This window comes from Drosophila ananassae, chromosome 3R (assembly GCF_017639315.1).
Source record: "Drosophila ananassae strain 14024-0371.13 chromosome 3R, ASM1763931v2, whole genome shotgun sequence".
Classification (NCBI taxonomy): Eukaryota; Metazoa; Arthropoda; class Insecta; order Diptera; family Drosophilidae; genus Drosophila; species Drosophila ananassae.
The window spans coordinates 20,203,306-20,225,224 of record NC_057930.1 but is presented as its reverse complement, the minus strand read 5'-3'; the positions used below and the strand labels follow the sequence as shown (position 1 = coordinate 20,225,224).

General features: G+C 44.2%; 9 protein-coding genes across 11 annotated transcripts; 4 read left to right on the top strand and 5 right to left on the bottom strand.

Moving 5' to 3' along the window:
- The first annotated feature begins 171 nt into the window (after window positions 1–171).
- LOC6498244 (cohesin subunit SA-1) lies at window positions 172–4,404 on the top strand. The gene is made up of 10 exons (XM_001962347.4): window positions 172–402; window positions 461–776; window positions 833–1,006; window positions 1,063–1,362; window positions 1,416–1,849; window positions 1,914–2,749; window positions 2,806–3,164; window positions 3,225–3,515; window positions 3,582–4,122; window positions 4,192–4,404. Exons 1-10 carry the CDS (start codon window positions 332–334, stop codon window positions 4,251–4,253), a joined length of 3,384 nt encoding a protein of 1,127 aa, XP_001962383.1. The 5' UTR covers window positions 172–331; the 3' UTR covers window positions 4,254–4,404.
- Window positions 4,358–7,365, bottom strand: LOC6497288 (E3 SUMO-protein ligase ZBED1). The gene is given in 4 exon segments (XM_001962348.4): window positions 4,358–4,972; window positions 5,034–5,927; window positions 5,929–6,024; window positions 7,003–7,365. Coding segments are annotated over 4 exon segments (1,851 nt in total). The 5' UTR covers window positions 7,249–7,365.
- A 5-nt stretch (window positions 7,366–7,370) lies between these two features.
- Window positions 7,371–9,481, top strand: LOC6498245 (mini-chromosome maintenance complex-binding protein). The gene is made up of 3 exons (XM_001962350.4): window positions 7,371–8,662; window positions 8,728–8,971; window positions 9,036–9,481. Exons 1-3 carry the CDS (start codon window positions 7,473–7,475, stop codon window positions 9,414–9,416), a joined length of 1,815 nt encoding a protein of 604 aa, XP_001962386.1. The 5' UTR covers window positions 7,371–7,472; the 3' UTR covers window positions 9,417–9,481.
- Window positions 9,469–10,706, bottom strand: LOC6497287 (ZZ-type zinc finger-containing protein 3). Its single transcript, XM_001962351.3, has one exon. It carries the CDS (start codon window positions 10,642–10,644, stop codon window positions 9,514–9,516), a length of 1,131 nt encoding a protein of 376 aa, XP_001962387.2. The 5' UTR covers window positions 10,645–10,706; the 3' UTR covers window positions 9,469–9,513.
- Window positions 10,707–10,723: 17 nt separating this feature from the next.
- LOC6498246 (hydroxymethylglutaryl-CoA lyase, mitochondrial) lies at window positions 10,724–11,950 on the top strand. The gene is made up of 2 exons (XM_001962352.4): window positions 10,724–10,869; window positions 10,926–11,950. The coding sequence occupies exons 1-2, from the start codon at window positions 10,810–10,812 to the stop codon at window positions 11,853–11,855; spliced, it is 990 nt and encodes a 329-aa protein (XP_001962388.1). The 5' UTR covers window positions 10,724–10,809; the 3' UTR covers window positions 11,856–11,950.
- On the bottom strand, window positions 11,890–14,509 carry LOC6497286. 2 transcript variants are annotated; one of them, XM_001962353.4, is made up of 3 exons: window positions 14,157–14,509; window positions 12,267–13,959; window positions 11,890–12,214 (listed from the first exon to the last, which is right to left on the bottom strand). In XM_001962353.4, the coding sequence occupies exons 1-3, from the start codon at window positions 14,228–14,230 to the stop codon at window positions 11,972–11,974; spliced, it is 2,010 nt and encodes a 669-aa protein (XP_001962389.1). In that variant the 5' UTR covers window positions 14,231–14,509; the 3' UTR covers window positions 11,890–11,971. The 2 variants fall into 2 exon arrangements, with proteins under 2 accessions (XP_001962389.1, XP_014761615.1); XM_014906129.3 differs by having other exon boundaries at window positions 14,365–14,509.
- A 350-nt stretch (window positions 14,510–14,859) lies between these two features.
- On the top strand, window positions 14,860–16,281 carry LOC6498247 (oxygen-dependent coproporphyrinogen-III oxidase). The gene has a single exon (XM_001962354.4). It carries the CDS (start codon window positions 14,975–14,977, stop codon window positions 16,145–16,147), a length of 1,173 nt encoding a protein of 390 aa, XP_001962390.1. The 5' UTR covers window positions 14,860–14,974; the 3' UTR covers window positions 16,148–16,281.
- Window positions 16,282–17,139: 858 nt separating this feature from the next.
- LOC6497285 (small ubiquitin-related modifier 3) lies at window positions 17,140–17,996 on the bottom strand. Its single transcript, XM_001962355.4, has 2 exons — window positions 17,839–17,996; window positions 17,140–17,718 (listed from the first exon to the last, which is right to left on the bottom strand). Exon 2 carries the CDS (start codon window positions 17,651–17,653, stop codon window positions 17,378–17,380), a length of 276 nt encoding a protein of 91 aa, XP_001962391.1. The 5' UTR covers window positions 17,654–17,718; window positions 17,839–17,996; the 3' UTR covers window positions 17,140–17,377.
- Window positions 17,997–19,535: 1,539 nt separating this feature from the next.
- LOC6497284 (U1 small nuclear ribonucleoprotein 70 kDa) lies at window positions 19,536–21,509 on the bottom strand. 2 transcript variants are annotated; one of them, XM_001962356.4, is made up of 2 exons: window positions 21,323–21,509; window positions 19,536–21,248 (listed from the first exon to the last, which is right to left on the bottom strand). In XM_001962356.4, exon 2 carries the CDS (start codon window positions 21,211–21,213, stop codon window positions 19,852–19,854), a length of 1,362 nt encoding a protein of 453 aa, XP_001962392.1. In that variant the 5' UTR covers window positions 21,214–21,248; window positions 21,323–21,509; the 3' UTR covers window positions 19,536–19,851. The 2 variants fall into 2 exon arrangements, with proteins under 2 accessions (XP_001962392.1, XP_014761614.1); XM_014906128.3 differs by having other exon boundaries at window positions 19,536–21,251; window positions 21,323–21,508.
- Window positions 21,510–21,919: the final 410 nt, after the last annotated feature.

The following is a 21,919-nucleotide window of genomic DNA, read 5'->3' as shown; positions in this document are numbered from 1 at the left end:
ATCAAATGCGTTGTACAAAAATTATATAAAATAAAAAATAGTTGAATCTAAATTTGATGTTAATAATTTTGTTTATATTAATATCAAATAAATAGTGGAAAAAAATCCATTTTTAAAGTTCAGATAATTTTGTACCTAAAATGTATGTATGTACAGACATAGGTACAGTTTCGTGAACGTTATCGGATATCGATATTTTTCGCGCAATATTATTGGTGGTTGGGCCATCTCTTGTTGTAAACGAGACGCCTGAGTGTAAATTTATAAACATTTACAGTTAAAAATAAATAAATAAACCAGTGAGGATCCCAGTTTGGCTTTTTAAAATAAAATGATGGCACGGCGCGGTGGAAAGCGCATTCGGATGGATGATCCACCTCCGGAATACGACGAACTCCACAGGTACATCGCTGACAATATTTGCGTTTGGTTCCAATATAACTTTTCCCATTTATTTTAGCGATGCATTAAATGAAAGCACCTCGGATGCGGATAGCCCCACCAAGCGTATGACCAGGCTACGGGCCAGAGGTGGAGTACGGGATAAACCACCCATTATTGATGATGACGAAGATGAGTTCTTTGCGCCAGTCGCTCGAAAGCGAAAGACCCCTGCCACCCGAAAGCCGCCAGCGGAACGGAAGGAGCGTGTGGAACGGCCGCGCAAGGAGCCTGTGGATAAGGGCCACCACGAGCGTATCGATCATGAGCGGGAAATAACCACTGACGAGAATAGCCTTTACTATATTGTGCGCCATTCCAAAAACCCAATCGCCGTAGGTCCTTTTTTTCTTATTGAACAAGCTGTTATTTAAGAACGTTTGTATTTCAGAGTATTGTTGACCAATGGATTGAGCAGTATAAGGCCAACCGGGAGACAGCGCTGGTTGCTTTGATGCAATTCTTCATAAATTCCAGTGGCTGTAAGGGAAAGATTTCGGAGGACATTCAATATCCAGTAGATCATACAGCAATCATTCGGCGTATGACGGAGGAGTTTGACGAGGTGCGTTTTTCGGTGATCTTGAGGAAAATATTCTTCATTCTGTTATGTAATTATAGGAAAGCGGCGAGTATCCATTGATTATGACTGGCACCCAATGGCGAAAGTTCAAAAACAATTTTTGCGATTTTGTTCAAATGCTTGTGAGGCAGTGCCAGTACTCTATAATTTATGATCAGTTTCTGATGGACAACGTTATTTCACTACTTACGGGACTGTCAGATTCCCAGGTGCGAGCATTCCGTCACACAGCCACCCTGGCGGCTATGAAGCTAATGACTGCCCTGGTGGACGTCGCCCTTCTGGTTTCAAACAATTTCGACAATGCTGCAAAACAATTTGAAGCCGAGCGTGTGAAGGTAGAAATATAATTATTAATTGTGATTTTTGTCATAAACCAAATCTATTTCAGTCTCGTGATCGACGCGCCTCTGACCGGTTGGACTCATTAATGACTAAACGGTCCGAGTTGGAGGAGAATATGGACGAAATCAAGAGTATGTTAACCTACATGTTCAAATCCGTGTTTGTGCACCGCTACAGAGACAGTCTTCCCGATATTCGTGCCATTTGCATGGCGGAAATCGGCATTTGGATGGAAAACTATCCACAAAACTTTCTCGACGATTCGTACTTAAAATACATTGGTTGGACACTCCACGATAAAATAGGAGAGGTTCGCCTACGATGCCTCCAGTCATTGCTACCGCTATACGAAAAGGAGGAGCTCAAGGGCAAGCTGGAGCTTTTCACGTCAAAGTTTAAGGATCGCATTGTAGCCATGACTTTGGACAAGGAGTTCGAGGTGTCTGTTCATGCCGTGAAGCTGGTTATTAGTATTTTAAAGTAAGATATCACTTATATTTTAGTCTTAAAGAAGAAAACTTATTAACCAAACTTCTATTTTCAGAATACATCCTGAGATATTGGCGGACAAAGATTGTGAAATTGTGTACGAATTGGTGTACTCGTCCCACCGAGGTGTAGCTCAGGCTGCAGCTGAGTTCTTAAACGTTCGCTTGTTCCATTTAACTTCTGACATGGAAGAAACCAAAACCAAGCGTGGAAAAGTACGCCTGCCAAATACTCCGCTAGTAAGGGATTTGGTCCAATTTTTCATTGAATCAGAGCTCCACGAGCATGGCGCCTATCTCGTCGACTCCTTCATTGACAGCAATGATATGGTCAAAGACTGGGAGTGCATGACAGATTTGCTATTAGAGGAACCCGGTCCCAATGAGGAGGTGCTCGACAACAAACAGGAGTCGACGCTCATTGAAATTATGGTTAGCAGTGTGAAGCAATCGGCAACTGGAGAAGTGCCCGTCGGACGAGCCAGCAACAGAAAATTCACTCTCAGTGCGAAAGAATTGAAAGCCATTCAGGATGAGAAGACCAAACTGACAGAGCATTTTATTGTCACGCTGCCTTCACTATTGGAAAAGTATCAAGCTGACAGTGAAAAGTTGGCCAACTTGCTGGCCGTTCCTCAGTATTTCGACCTCAATCTTTACACGACTAATCGTCAGGAGGGAAATCTTCAATCGCTCCTCGATAAGATCAATCAGGTCATGAGCATGCACACAGGGCGGGAAGTCCTTGAAACGTGTGCCAAGACGCTGGAGTGCCTCTGCGCCGAGGGTAGTGCTACCTACACCAGATGCAACATAGCCAGATCCAATATTATCGAGAGTGCGGTTAATAAGTATAAGGACGCGATCGAGGAGTGGCGTAACCTTATACAAGGTAAGTCTATCCGTTTTTCAAATCGAAAAAAATAGTAATCCTATCCCGATATTCAGGCGAGGAAACTCCCAACGAAGATGACATCTATAACATAACGATTACACTGAAAGTTCTGTCCATCTTGTACTCCTCGCACAACCTCAATCCTTGGGACCTTTTTAAGACCCTTTTCCAGGACGTTGAGGAGGCCCAGTCCAAGGAGAACGTGGATCGCTGTTTACCAAACGAAGCGCTGGCCTATTGCATAGAGGCGTGTTACTTTTCCATAAGCTGGGGTCTCTACTACGTGGAAAATGACTGCGAAACGCTCAATGTGACCGAAGTGGTGGCCGAATTACGGGGCAATCTGGATACTTTCATGTCGGCCTGCTTCGAGCTCACCCGAGATGGTCCTACAGTTCAAATACAAGAAGCGGTTGGTTTACTTTATATAAGGGAATGAAATTTTAGTAATCTGAAACTCCTTTCTTTGCAGGCTTATCAGTCTATTTGCGACTTGTTGATTATTTTCTCCGAGAAACTGTCGCGCAGCGAAATTGAACACATTCGCGGCTTGGTTTACAAATCGCGGATGGACGAGCACTTGATCTTGGACAACTTTGTGCAACATTACGTGTTCTCTCTGAAGCAAGATGTGGTTCAAGACGAAACGCGCATAGAAGAACTTCATAAGAAGCGAAACTTTTTGGCCTGCTATTGCAAATTAGTAGTTTACAACATAATACCAACAATGCGAGCAGCTAGCATCTTTAAATATTATGTTAAGGTAAAGCCTATACTATTATATTAAATTTAGAAGTATATATAATCTGTTTATATCTCTATTTTTCAGTGCTACAACGATTATGGGGATATTATCAAAGCCACATTGGGCAAAGCACGCGAGATCAACAAAGTCAACTTTGCCATGACTCTGCTTCTCAGCCTGATAACCGTTTTCAAGAGTCTGCTGGAACAGAGTGACGGTGGAATGGTTTCAAAGAGTTCACAGGAATTTTTGGATCTTAAGGAGTTGGCGAAACGATTCGCCCTCACATTTGGCTTCGACGCGATCAAGAATCGTGAATCCGTAGCCGCCATACACCGAGGCGGCATCTATTTTGCTGCCAACAAGCAGCCAGATGATCCTGTGCGAGCCCCCACACGTATACTATTCCTGGAGGTGCTCAACGAGTTCAATCACAAACTTCTTAAACAGGATAAGAAAGTGATCATGGCATTCCTGGACAAGATCATTCCACCGGGTATGCCATCGAGCCGAGCAGAGGAATGGCAACCGCTTGTCATGTATCGAAATTCGCTACTTCATGGGGAAACGGATCAGGCGCCGGTCGCCACCAAACGAGCTTACACCAAAAAGCGAAGGGATCATGGTAAGATAATCAAGTATTTTATTTTCTGAACATAAAAATAATGAAACACATTTTTATTTTGTAATTTAGATGAAGAAGACGAGGAGGAAGAGGATGATGAGGAGCACAATGATCCCGATTACAGGGGCTAGGACCCTTTGAGTTTAGAACCTAATATTTTTGTCGATCAAGTAGTTTTAAGGTTAAAGTGTTAATGTAAAAAGCGTACAGTTCGTTTATAGTTTAATCTTCTATTCTAATCTCTACTAATGAACATATTAAAGTTAGACTTGATTAGTAATATTTTGGAAGCGTTTTCACGGCTCAACACTGTTTGCATATCATTGTAAACGTTTGAGGATTCCTTGAACAATCCTTCGCTGGCAATACTGGCAGCCGGCACCGATAAAAACCGACGAACAATAGGAAACATGGCACTATATTTGGCGTTGGTTTTCCACCACAATAATGGATCCATTTCCCTTCCGATTCGCGGCTCCGAGTTATATAAGTATAGGAGATTTTTAATTTGCGATTGAGATCCAAAGGAGGTTGTTGCCTGCTGGGTATTGGTAGTGCCATTTGTCAGCATGGTGTCCAGTATACTGTCAATCTTGGACTCATTTTTAAGGGACGCAGATGACGAAACTTTGCTTATCTTCATGAGCGGCTGTCCATCTCGATCGTCCTGGACTCTGCTCAGTTGCAGCAACACCTCATTGGCCACCATTTGTTCCTCTCGTTCAGTGAAGAAAGCTTGCTTGTACCGTGGATCCAAATAAGTGGCCATCAAAAACTTAATATCACTTGTAATGTGCGAGAACTTCATTTCCAATTCTTCGAGAAGCTTTCTGGCAAAACTGCAAATGGTCTAAAAGCAAAGAAATATTAAAAAATGCGAAGTGTTTTATGGAATAGAATGGAATTCTTACCACAGAGGAAACATAGTTGTGAACATCCGTCCTAAGAGAGTCCCTCAAAGCGGCCACCAGCGGAATCACTGACGATGCTGATGTTGAAGGAGTGCTCCATATCTTCATAATTTCTTCGCAAGGCTGCATTACTTTAAGACACAAATCGATGTCTATCCACTCATCCGGGTATACTTGTATAAGGCTGTTCTCGTCCGCATACAGGGTAATGGCATCCTTCATCCTAAGCAATCGACCCATCATTCGAAAGGATGAGTTCCACTTAGAGGAGGCAGTGTTTAAGATAGAACAGGGATCTCGTTTCAGGCGCATTTCCTGGATAAATTTCAGGTGGTCGTGGGCCATCTTGGAGGCTGCAAAGTGGTCAACAATTTGTTTGCACTTTGATGACAGATTCATGAGGACTTCGTTGGATTGCAGGGCGAATCTCACGCACATTTGGAGGCGGTGGGCGCTGCAATCGGGAAGTGATCCTGGAGGAGCGGAAAACTCATCTCTCACCACGCAAAATATTTTATCTTTAGGTAACTCAATCGTCAGAGTGGGTATAAGATCCCGAATACTACGGGACACTTTGATGGCATTTTCAAAGTTAATAGCCTCACACCTGAGCATGAAACTATTGAACCGAAAATCCCTGGTGATGCCGGAACAAGACAAACTGAGGAGTCCTTCACCCTGGCCACCCCACCAGAGACTAGTGGATAAGGATATTGCGTCTAACAGGTCCACCTGTTGCTTTATTTGAGAATGAATCCTTCGGTGTATATCCTGGCACAGTATTTTCTCATAGTATATCTTTGGGTGGATCACGTATCGTGGCTGCAAAGTCCTCACAAAACTGATGAATCCGTTTCCATTTATTAAATCAAATGATTGATTTAAAAACATACATAAGTGCCAGCTTTTCATCACAGCGAGCATTTATGAGCAAGTCCTCAGTATCCCCAAAGTTTCCATGGCCTGTTTCTAATGGATCTGGGTCTGGCTCCTAAAAAAGGGAATTTACAAGATAAACTTATAAATTTATGTTAAAATTTGAATATGTTTAATTAAATAGTCTTAGACTTATATTTTTCTGGATTTACTTCAAAAATGCATGGAGCCACGATATGACCCCCAGCGATGGCTATATCTTGGCCAATAATCATCCAATTCTTGAGCGGAATACCTCAAACGATTTCTATATCAATTCCCTTTCAATCTGCATCAAAATCTAGAAACTAAATATTTTTTAGATTTTTTTGTCAAAATTTCTGGAGGATCCCCTTTAAAAATCAATGGAGCCACTATATGACCTACAGAAATGGCTATATCTTGGCCAATTTCCAACCGATTCTTAAGCAGAATAGCTTAAACAATTTGTAGATCGATTATCTATCAATCCGTATTTAAATCTATTAACAAATTCATGTCCGATATTTACAATATATATTTTATATTATAAACTCGAGGTGGGCATGGGCTCGTGTTTTCGTCGTGGCACGCGTGCGCACGCGTGGCCACGCATGTTCGTATTGAAAATTAAAATTTAACCTGCGTGCCTGCGTTTTCGCGCCGACCTTCCTAGAAATTTCGAGAAAAAAAAAATTTTTGTAATGTAAATATTATTTTTCGTGTTGGGCCGTGTTGACAAAATTTTTGGCCGTGCGTGTGTGTGCGTGCTAAAAAAACCTCGCTGTCGTGTCGTGTTGGGCCGTGTCGAAAAATTCAGCCCATCCCCACCTCTATTATAAACTGCCACTTAACTACAAGGGTATTTCGACTTCGACTCCGATGTTAGTTTCCTATCTTGTTTACAAATAAATTATAAATTCTTGAATATAGCTTTAATAAAAAGTTAAAAAATAAAAAACGGCTTAGAAACCCACTTCATTTTCAGGGGGATTCACCAAGAAACCACTTCCCACCACCCCCTCTCTACGAAGGAAAAGTCTAAGAAGCAACAGTCTATTTTAAATCCACTTACGTTCAACTTCAGCTCTAAATTCGCCGTGGGATGCTGCGACGGACTGCTACCGATCTCTCGTTTGACCACATACTTGATGTTTTCGGACAAAGTCATGAACTCCGCAGGATGTCTGCTTTTGAGGTGATTCCTTAGACAGGTTGTACCTCGTCCTTTTCGCGAATAGTTTCTTTGGCACAGGCCGCATGTGGCAACAGTGTCCGAAGCCTTGTAAAAGAACTGCCACACATTGCTTTTCTTGCTCATGTCGTTTTCTATGGTGAGCTTTTACCAAAGGTACAAGTAATAATTTTTTGCGGATGTCCACATCCGCCCGACATCCGTTCTGCGGCAGAGTTTCGACATCCCTGGTTTAAATAAGAAATCGATAGACAGACTATCGATAGCATCATATCGCTGCCCGCCAAAAACAGCAGTTGTTGCTTTGGAGCTGTGAGATTTTGTTTATTAAACTTGCGAATAAAGATATAATGCCATGCGCCATGGATTTGCCAACCACGCCCGATGAACTGTCCGCCCAGAGCATGGAAGGCACCGTCTTGAAGGATTTGCTCAAGGATTCCAGCCGCTGGCACTCGATTCCCCTTCTAAACTACACACCACTCCATAAGCTGAAGGATCAAACATTAGTACGCTTCCGGGGCATGATTCAGGACATGATGGACCCGGAGATCTACTTGGAACGGTACGAGGTGAAGTCCTCTGATGGCAGCAAACGTCTGCAGGACGGCAAGTTCCGAGACTGCCTGCGTTTGGCGCCAGGCGAGGAGATAGACTACAATGCTGAAGGAAATGTGCATGGTGAGCGTCGCACCCTGTTTGTTGTTTCCGTGCCGGGATTGAATGACTGGAGTAAAGAGCATGAGAAACAGTGTGCTCCGCAGATGGAGTTGGTTGCTGGACAGGCTCAGTCTCCAACTTCAGTAGCCAAGAAACGTACTCTGGAAGAGCAAGAAGGCATGGATGTAGACGACACGGATGAGGGCACTTTAAAACGTCAGCGTTTGGAAAAGATTTCAGGCACTGAAGTCGCATCCGCATCTGCACCATCACTTGGCTCTGAGTACCTGCTAAACTCCCCCTTGCCCGATCGGCCCAGTATGGCCTGCATGGTGAAAGTATATGAGGACTTCGATGCCTATCAACTTAACTCCCTTGTGGACTTCGTGGGCTTCTTGTCGGTGGATCCTTCTCTAGACGCCGCCACCCTTGACGTCGAGGGCTATGAAAGCTTAAGCGAGCTGCAGGCGGCTCACCCATCGCCTTTTCTCATTCCCCGTCTGCACGCCTTTGGAGTCAAAGTGCTGCCGCATGCCAATCCGCTGCTAGACGAAAGTTTGCGGCAGCCTCCCGATGCCTGCGAAGACCCCAACCCTTCCCAGCTCACAGTACACAAGGATTTGCGCATGCTGTTAAAGCTTTGCTTATTCGACGACGATCTCGCCGCTGAATATCTCCTCTCCCATTTAATTTCGACAGTCTACAGCCGTACCGATATGCAAAGCATTGGAAAGTTTGCGTTGAACTTGTGCAACCTTCCCAAGGAATCTGTCCAGGAGTACACAACGAAGCTGTATCAAGTATTGGAGTTGCTCCTGCCGGCCAGCCACTACCTGCCCATGACGCTGGATTTGATGAATACGGCTGCCTTTGCTCCCAAGTAAGTAAAATAACTCTCTTTGCAAGTGCAAACCAAAAACTAACTTTTTATTTTGCACTTTACAGAAAGGACTACGAAACCAATAAACTTGTCTCTGGTCTCCTGCAGCTCGCCCCACACACACATCTAGTGCTCGATGAGACCTCCCTACAACAAGGCAAGCTGGAAGCTAGCGGCGTTCACGCGGTTCAGCACTTGGCTCACCTTATCAACAACCAGGAACTGAAATGCGACTTTCAGTATTACCACATCGACTATCAAGCAAACATTCCCGTCCTTGTGCTGAGTGAAGGGCGAAGTATGTTGCCGGTAAGGATGCAATATGAATGATAAGAAATTCACTTGATTTGTATATTAATATAAAATTTTTCAGAGCGACTTTGTTGTTCCCATAAACGCCGACGCTAAGGCCGTAGAACTGCTCGATGAATCTCTTAAGGCAGCTCATCATTACCTTCAACCGTCGCGCCTTCAACAGTTCCGAAAGTACCTCACTACGGCACGGATTAGTCCTTTTAACGTCAGCGACGAACACACAGAAATGATCCAGAATGACTTTGTGGACATGCGGAAAGCGAATGTGAAGAGCAACGCAGACGACTTGCATGGGTTACTGGTCTTATCACGGCTACTGGGCATCGCTCGCGGAAAGGAGTCTCTAGATAAGGAAACCTGGCAGCTGGCCACAGAGTTTGAGGCAAAGCGACGTCAAAGGCTTCAATCTCTTCCCAAGTCTGCGCAAACAAGAAACTGAAACATTTCATTATTCTACAGGTCCCTTGGATTGTTTTTCATAAAATAAATTATTTTCATATAAAAGTATTTTATTTTTAAATGTATAGGATGATTCTTTAAGATTCCTGATCCTCGACAACTTCGTGGCTTAGATGCTCAAAGCGTTCTTCGAGCAACTGACTGGTTAGACAGTCGCCACACAAGTTCAGATGGCAGTAGCAACTGTTGCAGCGCCAGTGCGTCCTGGTCACAGATGCCTCTTCGCAGTCAGCGCACCTCGGTGCCAGAGGATCAGGCTCATAGCCACCTTCAATTTGCTGCTTTTCATTGTAAACGGACGAGAGAAGCTTCAGCCGCAACTCCTGCCTGCGCTTAGCCTCCGCATAAAAGTCTTCATTTATGGCTTCCGGTTCAGTCTTTGGTTCCGCCTTGATTTTTGAAGGCGCTGCCGGCACAACCATCTCTGGAGCAGGCGACTGCATTCGTAAGTCATCTAGGGTACAATCCTCCTCCGGCATTTGAAGCGAAAGATTCTGGGCAGGGAAAAAAGTCGACCGGCGTATACTGAACTTTGGCTTACAGTATCCCGAACGGCGATACTTTGGAATCCGTCCAGGTATTGGCATGCCTGCGTCGTGTAACTTCTGAAAGTATTTTTGGACACGGCTGAATACTTGCTGGGCGGTACGGTTGCCAAGAGCCTTGGCTATTTTTGTGAACCGGCGCATTTCCACTTCCTCTGGGGGATACTGAATCAGGAGCTGCTCTAAATGTCGCTGCTCCTCGTTTGTCCATAGGCGGGCAAAACTTTCCGAGCGCTTATGAGTTTTAACAACGCCTTCTTCAGGTCTCTGCGTAGTAGGATCTATCTCGGATGACATATCTTTTAATGGCATTCTAGATTCCATTCCTTCAGCTTCTTTGGCTTCATCCTTGGCGCTTAGTGAAGGTATGTCTGGCAAAGCTGCGGTAATGATGTAGTTGTCCGATATAATGGGCTCATTATTCCGCAACTTGTCCAGCATCAGTTGCGGATTCTCCAAATACACGTTCCGCGTCGCTTCCAGTTCCTCTATCTGCTGATGGACTCTAATCCTCTGAGCCTGCAGAATGGCAATAGTGCGCAATAAATTTGCATAGCTTTGGTTGCCACGAAGAGCCAAGTGCTCGGTCTCAAATTGGAATACATCGTCGTCCTCCGGAGAAGATTCCTCCTGGATTTCCATACTATCTATCTCGTTAATCATAATAAACACAAACAATAATAAAAAATCGTTTTGTTAGGGATGGACTTCTGGCGATAGGCAGATTACTCTTTATCGATCATGGCCATTGATAAGCAACAGCTGATTGCCTTGAAGTGGGAGTAGGCCCCCCATCCATACGTAACATTTATTTACATATTTTTCGCAATGCAAATTTCCCGAATCCTTGCCCCCGGCCGTCGTTCATACGCCCTCCTGCTTTTCACGGTATTACTTTAAAATGTATTTATGACTACAGAAATTAATCTTATCAAAACCAATAGCGCACAGCCGTGACGAGCCCCTCATCCAATTCGGTGCGAATTGTGGAGGTGGGTCCACGGGATGGACTCCAAAACGAACCCAAACTGCTCCCAGCAGCCACAAAAATTGAATTGATTGATCGCCTCTCCAAAACGGGCCTGAAAACTATCGAGGCGACAAGCTTTGTGAGTGCGAAATGGGTGCCCCAGATGGGAGACAACACTGAAGTGTTCTGTGGAATACGTAAGGTGCCTGGAATCAGCTACCCCGTACTCACGCCCAACATTAAAGGATTCGAGAGCGCCCTAGCGGCGGGAGCTGAAGAGGTGGCCGTGTTTGGAGCCGCTTCCGACGCCTTTTCCCTGAAAAACGTCAATTGTACAGCAGCGGAGGCTATCGAAAGATTCAAGCCAGTCCTGAAGGCGGCAAAGGAGAATGGAGTTCGTGTCCGGGGCTATGTATCAACCGTAGTTGGCTGCCCCTACGAAGGCGCTGTAGCTCCCAGTGCCGTGGTCAAAGTAGTCGAAGCGTTGCATGAAATGGGGTGCTATGAGATATCCCTGGGTGATACCATTGGGGTAGGCACTCCAGGCAGTATGCGCCGTATGCTTGACGAGGTGACGCGTGCGATACCTTCTGAAAAGTTGGCCGTTCACTGCCACGACACCTACGGCCAGGCTCTGTCCAACATCCTAGTTTCCCTGGAGTATGGCATTCGGGTGGTGGACTCGTCTGTATCTGGCCTAGGTGGGTGCCCCTATGCTAGGGGGGCGTCTGGCAATGCAGCCACCGAAGATGTAGTCTACATGTTGCACGGCATGGGCCTCAATACCGGCGTTGATCTGGACAAACTCATTGAAGTGGGTCGATTTATTTGCTCCGAATTGGGCAGGCCCTCGGAGTCGAAGGTGAATCGCGCCTGGAAGGGACCGCAGCCGCAAAAACAGTAATCCTACTAATTTCCCAAAATTGAAAACGATGGCATTTACTAGGACTAGTTATTCAATACACATTTATATTCTTGTAGCAAGTTTAACCCTTAAAACATGGACGTTTTCTTATAATCTTAAAACTTTTGTGCATCCCGAATCGTATACAAGGAAACATCTCCAGAGGCTAGTGATAGATCGGCCAGGCTGTGGTTAGCGAGCCGTGGGATGTGCGACGATGTGGAGGGGTTACGTGGCGCATCATTTGCCATTTTCATTTTACCATCATGACGGAGGACAGTAGGCTCCACCGCCGAGTTTAGATACTTTTGAATGCGTGGCACACTGGGCATAGGCAGTGGAGTGCGCTCGTCCACCACCTAAGAACAGAATATTATAGCATTTGTGGAATCAATTTCAGTTTTAACTTACGTGTTTGATTTCAGAAGATATGTATGCTTTTTTGGGCAGCAGTTGAGCCGTGGAGTCAATGCCCTCGAGCAAACATCCACTTATTTCTACGGAGCCAGCGCCCTTGCCAAAGTTAGGCTTCGGTTGGCAAAGGCGGGACTCCTGTTCCAGCTCACTTATGGCCAAGGTACTGAACACGTCTGCGCTGGTCTGCCTAAATAGTGCCATGAGAGGCGCAGTGCCCGACTTCTGTGTGTAAGTGCGAATGGGACTAACGATATTAGAATACGGCTGCTTTATCTGCTGCTGTCGACGCTGCGGAATTCCAGAGGATGCACCGAAGAACTTTTTCTTAGTCCACTCCATGTTGAGATCATGCTTCAAAGGCTGCTTAGCCTTGCAGGGTGATGATCTAAGGCTTTGCGGGGTTTTATTACTAGAACGAAGTGGTAGGGATGGTTCCAAAAATTCAGATTTCGGAGTTTTGCGAATCTGCCTGGGCGACATTACAAACGTATTCGATTTTGCCAACACCGGACTTTTGGGCTTGGCAGTAGCAAGGGAGGAAGCGGCAGCAGGCGCAGCTGCTCCAGCTATGTACTCCATGCCCTTTTGCATCATAAACTGCATCTCCTCCATAGTATCGTTAAAATGCATGGATTGGTTCTCGTCGTTCTCCTTGTCCTCCGACTCAACTTCAGCTGTCAAGTCATGAACCTCCTCTGGAGTGTCATGTGCGGGTTGTTTCTCAGCAACCGACTTTTCATGGAGACAAGAGATATTTTCCTGTTTTAGGTCAGAAACAAGCTGCACCTCTTCATCGTCCGATGAAGACAGTTCTATTATTGTGTTTTCTACATAATCGGATTCCTGTTCCTCCTCTACTGGCTCATTCTGCTCCTTCGTTAGCTCTTTTAGGCTACCGTGGAGATCGCTTAGGAGCTCCAGTTCTTCGCCCTTTGACATTCCCGGGGGTTTAGCCTTAGCAATTGCCGCATAAAACATATCATCGACGCTTAGAAGAGTTCCGCTCAAAGAGTTATCTGTAGCTGTTTCATAGCAACTAGACGCGTTCGTTTTTAAAGTGCGAGCACTCTGGAAGCTAACCTGCGATGACATGTCAGAGTCGAGTTCATTGTCCTCGATAATAGTCGAGGGGCGCATCAGGCCCACCATCTTCACGGGCGAGACCTTGGTTTTGGGCTCCATGCTGGACTCGTCAAACCCAGCCATGGTATTATCGTTGTCCCAGAACCGTGAAGGCGCCTCCACGTCCTCCAGCTGAGTGCATTCCACGCCCTTCACCGGACTCTCGTTGTCCAGGAGATCCTCGGTGCCCACTGCTTCAAGCATACGACGCAGAGCATCAATTTCTTTCTGATCATCGGCGCTAAGGTCTCGGGAGACGCTGCGATCCTTAGCCATCGCAACAACCTGACTTTTGTCCTCACTGTGGAGGTACTGGAACAAGGTGCTATTGGGATCGGAGGCAGTCTTATCGCACATCCGTTCGAACGCATCAAAGCTGTCATCCCGATCACTGAATTGTCCCATAGCTCCTTCGTATATGGTATCCTCATTGATACATATTGTGGTTTGGCTGGTGCCAGCCGGCGGAGTCACTTTCTTAGCCCTATTCCGGATGTCCTCGTCGATACTCAAGCTGTAGCGCATTTCCTTAGACTCCTCCATTTTGGCAGGTTTCTTGGGTTGGCTGAAATATTGAGAAACGTTAGCCGGCACAAGCAAAACTAAACAAAACTGATTTTTTGAAACTAAAGTATGTAGGTAGGTAACTCGGTTTTTGACATGCGGCATTCAAGAATACACATTTGTTTTTGTTGGTGATCAAATTTCTATGGAATTTCGATTCTATGTAGGATTCTGGCTACCCAAAGAAAATGTATTTACCAATCGTTCAAGAGATAGGCACGCAGTTTCTGACGCCAGGCCTCGTTGTCCTGAAACTTTCTAAGACCACTCATTTTTTTCCTTTTTATTTGCGTGTATACGTGTGCGCGAGTGGCAAGTCCTTGAGGCACAAATCCAGGTACTCCGGTTCAATCGATCGCCTATAGTTTAAAGCATTTAGTGACATACGCCAGTCCTAACTACCTACCTTCTTGCAATAAATTCCTCGCACACACTAGATATTTAAATATATTGCTTGGATCGCGGTATGCCACAAAACGATCGGTAATTTCAAACGCGACGCTCCAGCCTTTGAACGAGAGATGGGGGCAAGATTAATCGAAATTACGATGCATTATAGGGATGGAATTTCCGAATTTTGAAATTGGCGCCAATATTTCAAAAATTTAAATATTATTATGAATCAAATATTCTTTGATTTTTGAAAGCTTGCAAAAAACAAAATAGAAAAGGGAAAAATGTTCAATTGGCATGAAAAATTAAAAAAAATAAATTTATATAAATTTTCTTGTTTACATTATTGTAATTGTAGATTAAATAGAAAAATCTGCATAATTAGAGCTTCTATACAAATTTAATTAACATTATGCATGTTATTTCATTTAAATATTTACCTCTTGTGGAATACTTTTATGTTTTTCTTGTAGGCGGTTAATACTGTGGTTGAATCCGATAGATCGATAACCGAATACGCAACTTCAAAGGCCGGCAAAAAAAAAAGATAACAAATAGTTTCGTTCGAACGAGGTAAAATTTCATTGAGTTAAAAATTTCAAGTAGGCGTCATATAGAAAATAATGAACGCACTGCGGCACACACTATCCTTGGCGTCGCTGAGTACGTTCCAGCTGCTCCGCCGATCCAAGGGTCAACACATAAGGGGCTTTCTCCTGGGAACCGGGCTGGGACTAACTACCTTCTCCGTTGTCACGTACGCCGATGCGGCGGCTGCAGAAGACCATGCAAAGGTCAAGCAGACACTTGATACATCGCGGTTCATGGCCGAACCCATAACAGACTGCAAGGCACTACTGGCGGACAAGGACAACATGCGGCATCGCATGGAACTGTTGATTTTAGAGATTCAGGCAGAGGTTTGTCGTGCTCTGGAGGCGGAGGAGAACTGTGGCCAGCGCTTCGAGGTGGATCGGTGGGAACGTGCGGAGGGTGGTGGCGGAATTACGTGTGTCCTGCAGGACGGTGATGTGTTTGAGAAAGCCGGCGTCAACATCTCGGTCGTCACCGGCTGGCTTCCGCCGGCCGCTGTCGAACAGATGCGAGCCCGTGGCAAGAAATTGAACTCGGGCAAGAAGTTGCCGTTCTATGCAAGCGGCGTGAGCGCCGTCATCCATCCTCGTAATCCGCACGTACCCACAATCCATTTTAACTACAGATATTTCGAGGTAGAGACGGCCAAGGGAGAGAAGCAATGGTGGTTTGGTGGCGGTACCGACCTGACACCGTACTACCTTTGCGAGAAGGACGCCAACCACTTTCACCAGACACTGAAGTCTGCGTGCGACGAGCACGACGCCACTTACTATCCACGTTTTAAGAAATGGTGCGACGACTATTTCCGCATCAAGCATCGAAACGAGAGCCGCGGCATCGGCGGTATCTTTTTCGATGATGTGGATACTCCCAATCAGGAGTCTGCCTTCAAGTTCGTCTCCAGCTGCGCCAAGGCAGTGATCCCCTCATATATGCCGCTGGTTCGTAAAAATAAAAATCGCGAGTACGGTTCCAATGAGCGGCAATGGCAACTACTGCGCCGAGGTCGGTATGTGGAGTTCAATCTGATTTATGATCGGGGCACCAAGTTTGGGCTCTATACGCCCGGAGCTCGGTATGAAAGCATCCTCATGTCACTTCCCCTGCATGCCCGCTGGGAATATATGCACGAACCGAAATCCAAGTCGGAGGAAAGCAAGCTATTAAAGGTTCTACGAAACCCCAAGGAATGGGTCTAAGCCTCTATTTATTCATTAATCTTAACCGGGGAAAAGGTGCCTTTCGTTACTTCTTTTTTAAATGGCAATATGTAAATAAAAAAAACATCTTATATTTGTTGATGAAAATAAATTTCGCAAATTTAAAACCGTTAGTGAAGATATTAAATGCCTTTTTCGAAATATTTTTCTTAGTTTTTACTGCATTTTTTCTTGAATAAGTCTTGTGTGCCTTTAAGAATTTAAATTTTAAGATACAATTGTATCTGTTATCTGTCAAAATCACAAGTCGAAAATTTCAATTGTCAGATTAGACTTTTTGGTTTTTAGATGAGGTTCTAGATATATTTAAATTTGTTTATAATTATTTATAATTTAATTTCATTTTTTTATGAAATAAATATGGGAAGTCAAATGTGATTAGGGTGTCCCACTAATGCGGCTTATTCGTATTCCAAAACTGAAATACTTCAAATTTCTAAATAATTCGAAAAAAAAATTTATTGATTCATAGATAAGAATTATCTATTATATCACATACTTTTGACATGACTGTACCTCTATTCACAAATACATACATCTCCAAATTTAGTTATACATACACATTTTGCCATGTAGTGCTCAGGTCTTGAGCCTACATGGCATACTTAACTGGTGTTGGAAATTTTGAGGTTATGTTCGTCCCATGGGTCATATTGTATTCTTAATCCAGAACATTCCGTCAAATGATGTCATACCTATTATTATATTTTGATCTTGAAGGTTATGGTTTTCCCGGTCTATGCAGATTTACCTGCGTCCAGTCCATACTGCAAGTACCCTTTCCGCAAGTCCAGCTGGACTGATTGTGTATGTATACCAAGTTACACATACACAGGCACGCATTCTTCCCCAAAGCACTACCTGTGAGTGTGTGTGTGAGTGTAAGTGACTGAAATGAGGGATAGGAAGCGGGAATTTCGCGCCACCGGATCTTACAATGAAAAAAAAAAAAAAAAAATACAAGGCGCATATAGTTTGTAAAATGCTTTATTTCCCATTTTTTGTATGCCATTGTTTTATCTTTGTTGGCGATTTTGTGTAGACAAAATCAGCTCTTGTTTACTAAACGTATTGAATTCTTGTTTCAATGATAGAAGTTGTTTCTCGCCGGTTTTTTGTATTCTTCTTAGATTTTCTTATGTTGAGTTTGGATTTTTTTTTTTTTGTTGTTATAAAAGAAGGAGTAACTAACTTAACTAAGTAAGTATATTAATAGACAGCTCCACCGGTCTGCTGTTGGTATACTTCAATGGTGTCGCCCTCCTCCATCTCCAGCGAGGTCGGAGTATCGTTCTCATTAATAGGCTGGCCGTCGAAGCGGAAGCGCACCACCTGCATGGAGAGACCGGCCCGGTCACAGTAAGCGTTCATAAGCTTTCGCAAGGGTGTGTGCTTCTTGATCTTAAACTGGACAACAGCATTGTCCTGTCCCAGAACCTTCAGATTGATGTGCTCAGTCTCACCTCCTTTCTTTTCGTCAGACATGTTGTTTTTTCGCTTGTTTGTCCGTGCACAGAAACCAAAGAGAATTTGCGGTGATGCCGGGCGTGCTGTACAAAAAGTAGCGTTGAAAAAGTCGCAAAAGAATGCAAAATATTGTTGTTAGATTGTGCAAATTGTTTGTTGTGACGCTGGTAACAATCTAAACTGCAGTTTTGATCGAAATTTACCTTCCTACTTGGCGTTTTCGATGCTCGATGCTGCTATGCTGTTGAAATTTTCGCCAAGCGGCTTCTTTTTGCTTCTGACTACACACACGCTAGAGCTGGGTAAAATGTCGCTTCCGGAATCGATATATCGATGTTTTTGGCCGTCAGTGTTGGAAAATGGTCATTAATCTTCGCCATTTTGGCCACATGGCCACACTTTGTAAATGAGCTGGTCCCACTTTCTTGCCAAATTAAAAAATATATTTAAAAATAAATATTTGTTAAGGTAAATTATTAGGTGATGAACTATCTGTTATTTGTATGTCGTAGTAAACCGTACACTATTGAAAAGATTACCATTGAAACATTTTTTAAAATTGTTCTTTGAACATTTCTTCAAAAATAAATTTCAAAAAATCGGTTTTTCTAAAAAATTAAAGTCGATAATCAGTACTTGTAACTTTAATTTAGTATTTTTCATTTGAGTAACTTTGGATTTTTTTGAAAACCCAATCATGAAGTAAAAATACAGTATATTACTTCATTTTATTTTTAACTTTTTTTTTTTTAAATTAAAATGAAACAATGTTTATATATTTTTTTTTAAATATTTGTATATTTGGTAAAACTCCAACGAGATGCCTCTGTTCTCTGTTATATATCCTAGTAATATAGATGTGTGAGCATTTTAAAAATTACATGAAGACCTGATAGTGTAATAAAATCCTCAGTAAAAAAAGGATAAAAATCCACCCACAATTTATGATGGTTTGTAAGCAGTCATAGTGAATTTTTTTTTTTTCGAAAATCTATAACCCCTGAAGACCTGAGACCTGAACAGTAGTTACCAGTTTACTAAAAAATCAAACCTTTGGTGCAGTTTTCTTTTCAATTCGAGTTTCCGCCGCGAGTTCGTCTTCTGTACGACAACAACCAGCGCAACGTACATGAAAAGATCGAAATGGTAAATTAATTACTGTCATTATTTAAATTCTCACAGACCATCAGAGCATTTCGCAGTGTGTACCAAAACAGAGGAAAGCTCGCTTACACATTTCACGCCTTGACGGCGATTGAAAAAAAGTCTTACCGGAGGAGGAAACCTTATTACTGCCTCGCCGGGGAAGAGGGTTTCGGTTTTCGAAAGTTTTTTATTTTTTTTTTGAAAATTATACCCGATTCAGAACTTACACAAGAACACCACGAAACCCGGAGCGGAGAATAGGAGGGTCGGAGAAGTGTCGGATCGGATCAGTACCGGTTACGATTCTAGAGATGTCCTAGAATGGTAGACGACGCATGGATTAGTGAGGTTTGTGCTTGGACCAATTTACCTGATGCGGCTCTAAATATTTGAACTTTTGAATTTTGCTATGGAATTCGTACGGAACTAGTTTCCGTAGGGTTTCTTTTTGGTTTTTGAGTAAATACTTATGCATTTGATATCACACTAGTCATTAGTCAGATTTTCAATTGATTGAAAACTGCAAAAAGATAGAGAAAAGAAAAGGCACGGGTTAGTGCAAGGGTTTGAGTCAAGGTATCGTTTTTGAGCTTAACTTAATTAATTAAGTAAAGAGTCCCAGGAACCACCAAGGGATCACATCATCATACCACTCCAATGCGCTTGAACTCCAAATCCAGCACTCCAGACTCTCCAGAGTCACCTCCGTCATATTCCCTTTAACCCCCTTACCAAAGGTGGGGAAACAAACACGTGAAGGGCTAGCTTTATTTTTTACTTACTTTTTCTTTCATATTCATTTTTGTTAAGATTTACTTAAGAATTAAAAATTTTGTAAGCTACGCAAATATTAGTGAATCCTGCGTTCTGCGGTCTAGGGGGCTTGAAAATGTCGCCAGCGCTATTATATTTGCGGCTGCACCTTAAAATTTGAAGTGTAAAATGGAACCTTTTTTTTGTGGTGTTTTTTTTTTATGATTACTAGGGATCCATCCTGGATTGCTTCGCTCAATGGGGGCTGATTTTTTTACAATTAATAACCTTGAGATGTAGAAGACATGAAATGATTCCTACTGACGCCACCAGCTCTGGTCACCAGCGTTCTGCTGACCGTTGTCGGGATTCGGATTTTGATTGGCACCAGTATTGCCGCCACGACCCAAAATGGGTGGCGGTGGCACACTAAACATGTTGTGGTGTGCAGGCGGCGGCCTGTACTTCTCCTCGTTTTCGTCGTCAACCTCCCGCTTAATGGCCGTGTTCTGGTAATCGTATGTGGGATAACCATCGTCGATTGGCTCCTCCTTGATCTTGATGATGTCCATCTCACGGAACTCAGGCTTCCGTTCCTTAATGTCTCCGCCAGCTCCGCCAGGGCCTCGCTCGCGATCCCTTCGTTCTCGCTTTCGCTCCCGCCTTTCCCTGGAGGACTCACGTTCGCGCGACTTGGAGCGCTTCTTTTTCTTCTCACGCTCGCGATCACGATCCCGATCGCGATCTCGCTCCCGTTCCCTGTCACGTCTGTCCCTTCGATCGAACTCTTCGTAGCCGCGGTCTCGGCTGCCCGCACGTCGTTTTCTGCGTTCGCGGGATCGGCTGCGTGACCGACCGACAGCCACAGCGCCGCGTCCACGGTCGCGCTCTCGGTCTCGACGATCCCTGGAGCGGGACCGACGCCGGTCACCGAAACCGGGACGTGCGCCCCGTGGCTCCAAACCGTTGCCTCTGTTGGCGCCCTCACGATCCTCACGTTCTCGCTCCAGCCGGTAACGTTCGCGCTCCCTTTCGTTATCCTCGCGACCAGAGTGCTTGATGTTGACATCGTTGCCGCCGCGCCGCGTGCCTCCTAATCCGCCTCCCAGGCGCCGTGGCAGCCAGCCTTTAACGGTGCGGGCCCGCTCAACGTCGACCAGGACGCGCTTGCTATCAATCTTCTTACCATCGGCGTGCTTGTAGGCGGCGTGCATGTCACGTTCGTGCTCGTACTCGATGAAGGCGTAGCCCTTGGGCTTACCTGATTCCTGGTCGTGGATCAGGACTATCTTCTTAATGGGTCCGTAAAACTCGAACTCACGTCGCAGCTTCGACTCCGACGTGTCGTAGTTGATGCGCGCGATGAACAGCGTTCGGAAGGGGTCTTCAGTCGCGTTCTTTATCTCGGTGGGGTCCCACAGAGCAATCTCCCGCTCCAGCTTGTACGCCACCTGTTCGGCCTTCTCTCTCCGCCTTCGCTCCAGACGCTCCTGGCGTGTTTCCACTGTTTTCGGCAGCGGCGTGTCCTTTGGGTCCTCGAAATCGGCCATGAAATTGGCTACTCCCAGATAGCCCCGGGACTTTTTTTCGTGCGGCAGCTTGTCCACCGGCGGCATGAACGGGATGGGATCCCGCGCCGCGAACAGCGCCAGCAGATTCGGCGGCAGATATTGGGTCATTATGGGGGTTTTCTATTACCTTTTCCTGCGTCTCTCTGCTTCGGAAAAAAAATGAATATTTAGGTTAGGTTTCGATTTGTTTACGCCGCTCATTGGGCAGGCAACCTACTTTAGGCAGCCATCCGTTTGGCAAGTATATAGTATTCGGTACTTGCTCCAAGTACCAAACTATAAAATTGGTGGTCTGCAAAGTAATTCTTCAATTTTTCCTAACTTTTTCGGCTGGCTTGTCTCGCTAGGGTTGGTATAGCAAAATATCGATACATCGATATTCCATAAATTGATAAATTTATGTCGTGCCTTACATGTTTCCAATATATCGAAATTAAGGTAATATCGGCACCTATCACGATTTCATAATTATGTTGTATGTTTTACACACATTTTAGTTACATCTTTCTCAACTTTAACTGTTTTAAATTACAAACAGTTTATATAAAAATAATGACCACTCTATTCGAATACACCTCTCATCTTTATCAGTGATACTTTCCTATCGTATTGAGATTAATTCATGAATCCTAATAATAAACCATTACCTTTATATTATATTAAGTCTAATACGCTGGCCAAGAGAGCAGCATATATATTTGCAATGGTTTCCGTGTTTTATAAAATAGAATCACTTCATGGCATTGCAAATGATTTTTTTTACTTTTACTTTTTTTTACGGGTTTGAGAAATGGTTCATGCCTTTGCTTAAATT

What these genes read in the sequence shown, in the direction of transcription:
- LOC6498244 (XM_001962347.4), top strand. Translation starts at nt 332, where the DNA reads ATGATGGCACGGCGCGGTGGAAAGCGCATTCGGATGGATGATCCACCT. An exon ending in GAATACGACGAACTCCACAG is followed by an intron (nt 403 to 460) that starts GTACATCGCTGA and finishes CATTTATTTTAG; the next exon opens with CGATGCATTAAATGAAAGCA. An exon ending in CAGTTCAAATACAAGAAGCG is followed by an intron (nt 3,165 to 3,224) that starts GTTGGTTTACTT and finishes CTTTCTTTGCAG; the next exon opens with GCTTATCAGTCTATTTGCGA.
- LOC6498245 (XM_001962350.4), top strand. Translation starts at nt 7,473, where the DNA reads ATGCCATGCGCCATGGATTTGCCAACCACGCCCGATGAACTGTCCGCC. An exon ending in ACGGCTGCCTTTGCTCCCAA is followed by an intron (nt 8,663 to 8,727) that starts GTAAGTAAAATA and finishes TGCACTTTACAG; the next exon opens with AAAGGACTACGAAACCAATA. An exon ending in AAGGGCGAAGTATGTTGCCG is followed by an intron (nt 8,972 to 9,035) that starts GTAAGGATGCAA and finishes AAAATTTTTCAG; the next exon opens with AGCGACTTTGTTGTTCCCAT.
- LOC6497287 (XM_001962351.3), bottom strand. Translation starts at nt 10,644, where the DNA reads ATGATTAACGAGATAGATAGTATGGAAATCCAGGAGGAATCTTCTCCG.
- LOC6498246 (XM_001962352.4), top strand. Translation starts at nt 10,810, where the DNA reads ATGCAAATTTCCCGAATCCTTGCCCCCGGCCGTCGTTCATACGCCCTC. An exon ending in ACGCCCTCCTGCTTTTCACG is followed by an intron (nt 10,870 to 10,925) that starts GTATTACTTTAA and finishes CAAAACCAATAG; the next exon opens with CGCACAGCCGTGACGAGCCC.
- LOC6497286 (XM_001962353.4), bottom strand. Translation starts at nt 14,230, where the DNA reads ATGAGTGGTCTTAGAAAGTTTCAGGACAACGAGGCCTGGCGTCAGAAA. An exon ending in GCCTATCTCTTGAACGATTG is followed by an intron (nt 13,960 to 14,156) that starts GTAAATACATTT and finishes TCAATATTTCAG; the next exon opens with CCAACCCAAGAAACCTGCCA. An exon ending in TATCTTCTGAAATCAAACAC is followed by an intron (nt 12,215 to 12,266) that starts GTAAGTTAAAAC and finishes TTCTGTTCTTAG; the next exon opens with GTGGTGGACGAGCGCACTCC.
- LOC6498247 (XM_001962354.4), top strand. Translation starts at nt 14,975, where the DNA reads ATGAACGCACTGCGGCACACACTATCCTTGGCGTCGCTGAGTACGTTC.
- LOC6497285 (XM_001962355.4), bottom strand. Translation starts at nt 17,653, where the DNA reads ATGTCTGACGAAAAGAAAGGAGGTGAGACTGAGCACATCAATCTGAAG.
- LOC6497284 (XM_001962356.4), bottom strand. Translation starts at nt 21,213, where the DNA reads ATGACCCAATATCTGCCGCCGAATCTGCTGGCGCTGTTCGCGGCGCGG.